General features: G+C 39.7%; 1 protein-coding gene and 1 long non-coding RNA gene across 3 annotated transcripts in view; one reads left to right on the top strand and one right to left on the bottom strand.

The window, feature by feature from the left end:
• LOC116687361 (plexin-A2) overlaps positions 1–1,308 on the top strand; it is an 86,798-nt gene extending 85,490 nt beyond the window's left edge. Inside the window, exon 32 of one of the 2 annotated variants that reach the window (XM_032512682.1) lies at positions 1,068–1,308. In XM_032512682.1, the coding sequence (XP_032368573.1) occupies positions 1,068–1,154 (87 nt within the window). In that variant the 3' untranslated portion in view covers positions 1,155–1,308. The remainder of the gene's footprint in view (positions 1–1,067) is intronic. The other variant, XM_032512684.1, reaches the window with a different exon arrangement.
• The window catches only part of LOC116687366 (uncharacterized), a 138,087-nt gene that overhangs the window by 100,822 nt on the left and 26,709 nt on the right, over positions 1–10,556 (bottom strand). The window contains exon 3 of the long non-coding RNA XR_004331524.1: positions 10,238–10,332. This is a non-coding gene — a long non-coding RNA (uncharacterized LOC116687366). The remainder of the gene's footprint in view (positions 1–10,237; positions 10,333–10,556) is intronic.

Here is a 10,556-nt window from a genome sequence, read left to right as displayed (position 1 = left end):
AGTTGTAAGTCTTCTGGTAGCTGTGCGAGCTTCTACTGACAATACGGTAATTTGTCAACTATGCAACAGTAAGTCGCGTGTCTATGACATAATCGTTATCCTATTTTTACTAAAATGTCTGCTATGGAGCCATAATGTGAGCTAAAAGGTAATGGAGCCTTTTAAACACGGTCGTGTTTCTTTAGAAATAAACAACAGACAAATAGAGTCTGTAAACGCTTCAGATGGAAAGTTATTCACTGTCAGAGTGATGTCAAAATGAAGGGCAGTCAATGGGATGCTAACTGCAGATGATGGCTTTGTAGCATTAAAATGACGCCATGTGAGCTCTGGTTAGAGAGGAGAGGCTTACCCTCTTGAGCTACACCCGTACATCACTGCAGCAAGGTGAGAAGTTAACTGGACTGGAGGTCGCCACAAACTCTTTAACGGCGTATAGATTGGGCAGAAATTCAGGATTATTGTCATAGTGGATCTATGTGTAGATGTTGATGATTTTCAGATAATCAATGAATGGTCTTGGTGCCCAAGGTGGTGTTTTATATATTTTATTTACAATGATATCCTTGCATATAAGAGTCTGGAACCAGCAAATGTTTAGTATATTTTAGCTTAATAAGCCTAAATTATATAAATAAAAATAACAGATGTTTTGCTAATGTTTATACATATGTAATGGACTCTCACTCAAATCATTGATGGTTAATTCAAATGAACCTGCAAACAAGATTGAGAAATCTAAATGCATTTACAATATATCAAGTCATCACAAGTAAAATTCCTAGTGAAAGCTGCTGTAGATATGTTTGTGTAGTATATTTGTTTGAGTCCATCACGTGCATGTGCTGTATTATTCCTATAGCTGTCCGGCGATATGCCTTATATCCTTGGTTTCACAGTTTGTGGCCTTTGGTGTGTGTGTGTGTGTGTGTGTGTGTGTGTGTGTGTGTGTGTGTGTGGGTGTGTGTGTGTGTGGGTGTGGGTGTGTGTGTGTGTGTGTGGGTGTGTGGTGGGTGGGGGGGTGGTGTGTGTGTGTGTGTGTGTGTGTGTGTGTGTGTGTGTTTAAGTCATGGAGGCGCTGGAGCAGGATGAACAGGCCCAGAAGCAGAAGTTGGCGTATAAAGTGGAGCAGATCATCTCTGCCATGTCTATAGAGAGCTGAGACACCTACACAAATACAAACATACACACACAAACACACACTACAAACACACTGAAACATACAATAGCAGAGGAGTTGTAAATCCATCGGCAACACACATGGCACTCAGATGTCATTATGTATGCACATATACAATCACACATACAATAAGACACACACGTCTCTCGCTCTCTCTCACAAACACACAACAACATTGCAGACTTAATGGACCTACTGTATAAACAAATACATACACAAAGACATTTACACACACCCATACATACACGCATACAAATGTACATACATAAACCACAGCACACAGATCTGCCCAAAGCACGAACTGAATCCAATGTCAACACTTCATTTCTAAAACGCTCCTATAGAGAGCGACAGAAAGAGGATTGGGGCCATCACAGTTGCTGAATTTGCAGCCAATTCATTCCCGCTCGGTAATGGTTTGTCTTTGTAGTGGCTTATACAAAATGTGTGGTGTGTGTGTGTGTGTGTGTGTGTGTGTGTGTGTGTGTGTGTGGCATGGCTGGAGTTCTGAAGAGAACAGCACCTAATAAAGAATGACTCAACTTGAAAAGTCACTGGAGAAGCTCAACAAAGGCAGGAGCTATTTCATTGGGACGGCCCATTTGTCGAGACAAGACTCAAAGTACTTGATATAAAGTGAAAGATGAAGGACACTTATTCACACTACATATCACAGGCTTGGATTGACATCCCCATTTGGAGCAGTGTTTTCCTGTTGCCTTTTAAAGGCACTTTTGACAAACACTAAAGACACTGGCGTTATCACTTTTCATTGCATTATCTTCAAATTTGAAATGCTTGTAGAGATATTTCCAGACCTAATCCCTGGCTTTTTGTGCCAAATATAATATGTTTCATGTTTAATTCATGTTAAGCGCTCCCGTAGAAGCTATTAAAAATACATGTCATTGTACGGAAAAGATCCCATTTAAGATAGGAAATGTTGTACAGTGATGATCTATAGACCACCAATTCAGCCATTCAAAGATAAGTGGAGACCAAATTGAACTGTAGCAGGAAGCGTGATTAATGATGCTATAAGTCTGATCGTGAATCAGATTGCCCAAACCCCGGCCAACAGCTCCGCTCCCCCCACCCTCCCCGTCTCATCAGTCATTGTTTACATTCAGCGTGATACTTGAAATGCACCGAGTGCACAAGATATTGAGAACACCTGCTGTCTCTGTGAAGTAATCTGGTCAGATTTAGTTAAATGAAGGCTTTGATGCCTTACTGATTTCCCCCAAATAAATCTTAAATAACTTTAAAAAACGTAACCTGGCAATTAAACGTAGGAAACGAGCTGGAAGGATTTTTCACCCTGGAGACATTTGAGCTGTGGGTGCTGCAAGCGGGTCTACAGCTCAGAATAAAATAGGTGTTCCTGATATTTTGTCCACAGAGTGGATATATGATTAAATGATACATGTGTTCGGATCAGTGGTTGGTCCTTGTAAAGTTCATCCATTAAACGTCTGTTTGTTGCTTCACAGCGGTATCTTGGCTTTACCTCCGGACTGTTCTTTCAGCATAGTTTTCATTTCGCGTTCATGTGTACATTTTACCTGATCGCTTATTGTCTCCTTGCTGCTGTATTTATAGAGTGCCATATCTAAACTTTACAATGATTTTCGTGATGAAAATGTACGTCTGGGGCGTCGCGTTAATTCGGATGTTTTGTATTTTTCCCATCGCAATCCTGAAAGAAAGTGGAACTTCTTTCTGTGCTCGAGGCCGTTTCATCTCTCCATATGAAAGTCACGGCGACGGTCTATCAGTGTCATTTCGGAACGCTGCTCTTCTCTTCTTACCATTTCAGTATCAGTGGGGTTAATGTACTTCCCACAGGACCTTTATTCATGCTAATCTAGAAGATCAAGATAAAAAAAAAACTACATTTCTTGTTAAGTGTTTCTTGAAATATGACAAAGAACTCATCTGTTTCATGTGTGGTTTGATGATGCTAATTTATAAATGTGTTGTGCAATAAACTGTCAGACGTTTAAACTGTCATGTTTTTTAAACTATATATTATTGTATAAATATTGTACATACAAAACACTCCTATTTTGCAAGCAAAAAAGATTCACTTTGTACTGTTGTTATACATTAAATGCGCAGCTGATGAAAATGATTTCCGCCTTGTTTCTTTTGTTGTGATGTGAAATTCGTAAAAATTCGACATATTTACAGGTCTTAGATCCTAAAAGGACCCTTGTCAATACAAATCTTGAGTGGTCAAAATGCTTCATTCCTGTGGAAAGTAATTTTCTATATCAGACTGCTTTGACTTATAATACTGCAGAATATGAAACAATATAAAAGATTGTACAAAGAATCATCAGTCACAAATGATGGCCACTAAATTTCTAGGTATTGTATTTTTCAGACAAAATGTCTGCCCCTGTTAGAGATTACCTCATTTCCCAGCCACACATAACTGGATAATCTATTGTTATTATGTTAGTGGAGCGCTTGCAAGCTAAATTGACAGCTACGCTCTTATTGGGTTTAAATGAAAGAGCTCTAAAGGCATCGCGATGATGTCAGAGATCCACCGAAATCCCAGGGGTGCATATATCGTTCAGCTTTGTACTTAGACATTGACATATTTGTTTTAGCGATCCGCTGATTTCTCCACAGACAAGCTGTGTTCCAGCTGTGGATCAATGAGAAATTCATTATCTAACAAAACAGCAACACTGTATACTACAACATCATGACAATCTTACCTATATCTCATAACATAAGTGCATTATTCTTAATCCTTATTTCAGTAACAGTTGTAAATGAGGAACTTCAAGCATCATTTTTTATTTTCAAAAGGGAATTTTTGTTTGGAGTGAAATAATTAGAATGCCCAGTTGAAAAGGTGGTAAAATGTAATATTTTAACATGAATTAACCACAGATGTTGGGACATTTTTGTGTACATTGTATAATTGCTGTATAGATCTTGAAAATGACACACAATTTACATTTTGGAAGAAATGTAACAATGTGCTTGTGCTACCAGGTTGTGTTTCCATGTCCGTCCGTTGGCTTGCTTTACAGTTCTGCACAGGAAGAGGGCGTTGCATTTCCACAGCAAACTGCTACGGCTGTTTTTAGCCAACAAAAGAAGCCCAGATGGAACAAATCACTTCCAGCGTGTTTAAGTACTTAAGAAATGAAAAAAACAAGAAGGACAGATAGGGGTACATCAAAGAATCCATCCATCCATCCATCCATCCAAAGTGTCTCTATAAAGTATGTTAAGAAGTAATAGGGTTTGTGGGAAATGTGCTTTTAAAATTTGTCAAAGACAGCCAATGATTTTCTATTTCTGACACTTGTTAATTGCAATCATACAAAGGAAATCTGGTGTTTACAAAGGCAGCAAACAGAACCATTTAACACAATCCTTGTCTGGCGAGTGAAACACATTTAATATTTAAAAGAGGGGTTGAGCTTGTTAAACAACCAAGAAATATCCTGGAGAAAAATGCTTTCCTTTTGAATTTCATTAAAAAAATCTCTGAAGTCTCTGAATAAAGACTAGTTTGAATGGCGTCAAACTGTGACAGTATTTGGTATGGCATGTGAGCAGCATATAGGGGCTCTTGAGCACTTGCTATAAGGAGCCAGAATTCATTATTCATGTTTAACCCTCGGGGTTCTGGGCAAGCAGAGCAGAGTGGGAGGAGGAGGAGGAGAGTCTCCCAACTCATACCTGTCAGATCTAGGTGGGGGTGTCATCAGCTTATCGAAGGGTCATATGTCTACCCATCAGGCTGTAACCCCCTGTCTTTCCGCTCTTCATTCTTTGCTTGTCAGAACGCCTACAGTTAGCAGCTAGCAATTCCACCTCACTTACCAACCACACACACACACACACACACACACACACACACACACACACACACACACACACACACACACACACACACACACACACACACACACACACACACACACACACACGACAATCATTAGGACTAGAACCTACTGACAGCTGACTGAGCCACAGCATATCTTCTTGATAGACTGTCTAGTTTGTACAGGTTTATGGAGCTACTACAGCCATTAGAAACCCATTATACTCCTATCAATCCCTGACAATCATGCTTTGGACCAGGATGGATGACACTACATTGTGATGCACAGTTAACTAACAGTGCAACATGTATTATTTCTGTGAAATCACTGGTATAACAGATCCTCATCTTCTCATGGGGCAGAATATCAGATTCAGGAGGAAATGGACCTGACGCGCAGACTGCAGATCTTGTAGAATAATTCAAACTGTGGACTCTAACTGTGGAACGAAGGCTGAATGGAAAAAGGCTTCTCCTTGCACCCTGAACAACCCAGCAGAGTTTGTTTTAATAGTCAATGGACAAGGCTCTGCTGCAATATCCTTAAAGGGATAGCTCAGATTTTTTTTCAAGTGTGTTTGTATGAGGTACTTAAACCATAGTCAGTGTATTAATAGTTTCGCTTTGCCAGACCTCTGGCTAGTCCAATGTACTGCTGTGGACAGGGGCAGCCGCAAAACGGATTTTAGACCTTAAAAAAAATATATTTAAATTTACATTTTTCACCGCTTTACACTGCCGTCACACAGCCATTTGACGGGGAATTGAAACCGTCATATCCATCTGTCTTCAAAGCCACCAGACTACTTTGACAAAAACAGTAATTTTACCTCTCATTACACTGGAGTTGCTCGTCTACCGCTGCATTGATTGGTTAGTTGTCTTTTTTTGTGACTTTGGTGGATCTAACTAACCCTTCACAACCCCAATAATATTCTAAATAAAGCATACATTTAAATGGATGTTAATGTTTTTAGGTGGGTCTGTCATAAAATATGTTTTTGCTGCTGTCCATATAGCTTAGCTACTCCTGCCCGCTCCTTCAAACTAGGGGCGTGCCAAGTTTACCACCATCTACCGTTCAGCCGGTTTCACATATGAAAGGCGGACACTGTCCCTGACATTGTCCAAAGTAGTAGCCCACAACAAGTGATTGTCCGTGTCTGGCGCATTCTCACTTACTGGAAATACTCCATTTGGTTTAGAGGAGGGGGGGCGCCTGGCAGAGCGCATAGGAAACAGGACATGATGGAGATTACACCGCGCCACAGGGTCGGTTCGTAATTTGGTCATTAAAAAAAAACAAGTATCTTGCCATTCCTTGAATTTGTCTGGAGAATTTTTGGCGTTTATTGACAGAAGTTCCAGAATCTCGTGGTCTTCATGTAAATCACCTTTTTTCTTCATGTATGTTTTTTTTCCAGTTTTGCGTGAGCCGCATGAAACATCATCACTTGCCCACTCGCTTGCTGTGAATCCTCACACTTTAGGCTCAATCGGAGATTACACAGACTTTGTACTACGGAGCTGGCAGATTCAGCCATTCTCACACACAGCTCCACTAAGTAAAGCCTAGACAAGTTCAGGTTTGCAGTGCATACTGTATGTGAAAGGGACTTTGGTAATACAATGGCTATGTATATTTGACTGATGGAAATTAATCCAATAAAGATACAACAATTGTTTAAGATTATCAAAATTCACCGCTTTTTCTATTTTATGTGATTATGATGTTTGGATTTTGGGCCGTTTGCCAGAGAAAACAATCCTTCCATTAATCGTTTTAGTAATTAATTGTTTTTTAACATATTTTAAGCAAAATACCAAATATGCCAAATATTCAGCGGTTTTATCCTCTCAAATGTCTCATGCCTTCCTTTGTCATGTATGTTCATAAACGGAATGGTTGTCGTTAAAAATACAAAGATTAATTAAAAGAAATAATAATTTGTTAAATACAGTAAAATAGCCCTACAGTATATATATATAAACTGAATATATACAATGAGCTGTTTTTTGCCGAAACTCCAATGGTAATTTTTTGGGAGTGCAGATAATGCACGATTGCATGCTAACCACACACATAAACCTGCATCCTTTTATATACAGTACACAGACGCTTTTTCTTATGGGTTGTGGTTCTTTTCAGATGGGAAGAAACTTTCAGTGGACACAGATACAAATGCGTCATTTGTTTTTCCCTTCCATAATGTCCACTCAAGCCTCAGATTCCCACCACTGGAAGGCAGCCTCTAGGCTATTGAGGTCTGCTAGCATTGGTCTCCTGCTGCTTACATTAAATGCAGACTGCATTATCAGAGTGCACCCAATCAAACAGGGCCTGATATGTTTGTTCTTGCCAAGGACAAAAGACAGCTGTCCAAACCACACATACAAAATAAATCCCTGATGACAGTATGGCATAAGTCAGTGAAATCACCACAGCTCAGCCTCTATCTGTAACAACTTGTTTCAGGATTTATTCGTTGAGCTAATCCATGACGGCATTTTATTTCCCCAATTTGCTGTAGTAATTTCTCTTTTGTCCACTAGCAAAGACGTGGTTATTTGCAGACTCAGGTCATAATGGACTTCATTACTCACTACCTAACACTTAACGGCTGGATTTTTTTTTTAAATACTGTATGTGCTGGTGGAAACGCTTTCAGTTCCACAAAATTAAACAATATGAAGCAATAACTGAAGGGTTTAATGTCCAGTAGGTTGATCTGGACAGCACACACCAGTCAAGTGGAGCCATCTTCTGGCCAAAGTTCTTATCACAAGCATGACTTGGAAACCGGCCGACAGAGACAGAAATGAGCATTCTTCATTCATTCACTGGTCACGTCAGTTTGAGCACAAACGGGGGTAAAAGACAGAAAGATCATGTGAGAGGCTGTCAAAATGTGATGCAGGAAGCGGGCAAAGGGTTAGCATGTGTCAGTGACAACTGCTGTCTGAGAGGGTGTGTGTGTGTGTGTGTGTGGGACAGGGACATCTGCAGAACCATGTGGTCCTGTAGGTTATGACAGAGACATATTTGAATATCCAGAGACTATTGAGAAAACCCTTAACACATTAGGTTTTGGATGAAGTGATGTAATCAATAAAACACGTTCTTTCTTTCTAATTTCTTTTTTTCTTCTTCCCGCTCACTCGAGGGCAAAGACCTTGCTGCTGCTCAGCCCAGAGAGGTAACAGTCAACATGTGCTGCAGTTTGAAATGAAATCCCCTCCCACTAGACCTCCTCCTCATCCTCCTCTCAAAACTTCCCTCACTTTTTCTCCTTCTTGGCTTCCTTCTCCAGCACTCATGAAATCACTTCAAAACAGGCTCCCTCCTACACAGCCAATCGGTGAGCTTTGTGGGATTTATGGCACCCATTTTCAAAGCGCCATAAAATGTGCATTACAACGTCTATGTGTTTTCTGAACGTGTGTGTGTGTGTGTCTGCATGTGATTGTACAAATATATGAACCAACATTAAATTAAAAACACCCTTTCAATGCGGACTTAAAAAATGGCCTCACTATTAATTTAGCAGAGCATGTAAATTGCTTTTTGTTTATTTCCGTGACGTATTAGCTCAAAACTGTACCGTGAATCTCGGAGGTTATGTTGTTAGTTATGAAAGGGTTACAAAGGAATTCTCTGACAGGAAAGATTGTCACATTAGGAGAGTTGCTGTTTTACAACTTCCTGTTCCAACGCTCTGCCTGGAGCTTACACACAATCCATTGCTGGTGAACTCTTGCCCTCGGACAGAATAAATATAGACAACACGGCTGGTACGGCAAAACATTTTGAAGATTCACATTTTAAACAAAGCTATAAATTAAACTCCCTGTCTCTCATTCTGAACTTATATAAATATATATATATATTTTTATTTTTATTTTTTTAAAGGAAAATAAAACCAGAAGTCTTCTGAGAATGTAATCCATGACATATTCTGCTAATTAGCTCTGTAGTAAGTGAGGGGGATCTGTCATTTAAAGTAGCCTACTGATTCGCCAGCCAAGCCTCAGTAATCCTTGGGGTCTCCAATTATCAGCTTAAACTTCCATTACCACAAAATAGGCCTTCTTGGATAAAACACAAGTGAGCTTTTTTTCCTAAAACACACCCAAGAGGTGAAATATTATAGCCAGGCTGTTTGCTCATCTTCTATTGGCAAAGTTTGGCTAGTTTAACCTAGAAAGTAATTAGTAACACCAAGTAACCAAATGAACTTAATTACCCACATATAAGCTAGAGTCGAACCGATGGCCTGGAGAGATCCATCCATCGTGAATCTGCTTAAATGGTCCCTGTTACCAGAAAACCAGTTATAGCAACATGTGCTATGATTTTTAGCAGTGTGTCCTCAAAATTAAAAACTTTTGTTTTGTTGTTTTCTATTTGAGGTCAGAAACAGGTGTGTGTGTTTGAATCATATGCCTCGGCTGTAGAAAAGGGAAAGAAACAGAGCATGCAAGTAAAGACTAAATTGCATGTTCACAAAATGTTTGGCAACGGCTCAGGATTGTTGTGGTCTTTAAACTCTAGGGTACATCTAAAGGGGACTCCTCTTGAGAAAGTACAAGCACAAACAGCACCACACTTCCTTTGATATTGATTCCAGTTGCCTAAATTCTCCTGAGACACTCCATCATACATTTCAAAAAGCATTCAATACTCTGAGGTATAAGCACACAATGCATAGAACTGCATGTTTCTGTTTATTGCTTATGAGTTCTATTTTGTTTTTGTATTTGACTTCTTCTTTTTAACAAGTTCAATAAATTGACTAAAAAATAAAAGAACTAAAAAGCTTAACACTCAAAGCTGTTTTAAACACACTTGCAAGCTAAAAAAAACCACTGCTGTCATAAATAATCTATAACACCATCATATATGATGATTGCAAATGTATTGTAACTAAAGAAGCAGTGCAGCGGTTAAAAGGAAAATGGGGGCTGTGTTTTAAAACCGCATAACGGGCAATATACGTGCAGAACAGTCAACATACTAGAAACATATAAAGCCATAGGAATCACAGGATCCCAGTGGTAGAAATCTTTTCCAGATTTGCTTGCTGTAAGGTCATAGGAGGAATGCACTTGCTGTCTGTTTGGGTTTCCTGCTATGTGGCCATGAGGAGCTACTCTGACACGTTAGACCAAACACCGTCACAAAGGAAGACAGATCTCCTTACCTCTGTCTTCTTTTGTTGAGTGTCTACGAGTCTTGCATTGCCACACCTTCCTCCACAGCACTGCGAGGAGGGTCCAGCTAGTCCACATAACATTCCTGGATAAGAGAAAAAAAGTAATCTGGTTTATTGGCATTTCTTAAAACCAATTCCAATCGCCTTGGGGGACGCTAAGCGCCCCGGCCGCAGCAGCGGTACCTCTGCAAAATAGCCTCGGGAAGGTGGAACATGGTGGACGGTGAAACACGCACGTAGCTCTGTGATTAAAACGGCTGCCGAGTGCATGATAAGAATTTTACTCAAAGAAATATTAATATTATTT

This window comes from Etheostoma spectabile, chromosome 4 (genome assembly GCF_008692095.1).
Source record: "Etheostoma spectabile isolate EspeVRDwgs_2016 chromosome 4, UIUC_Espe_1.0, whole genome shotgun sequence".
Taxonomy (NCBI): domain Eukaryota; kingdom Metazoa; phylum Chordata; class Actinopteri; order Perciformes; family Percidae; genus Etheostoma; species Etheostoma spectabile.
This window is presented reverse-complemented; position numbering and strand designations above follow the sequence as displayed.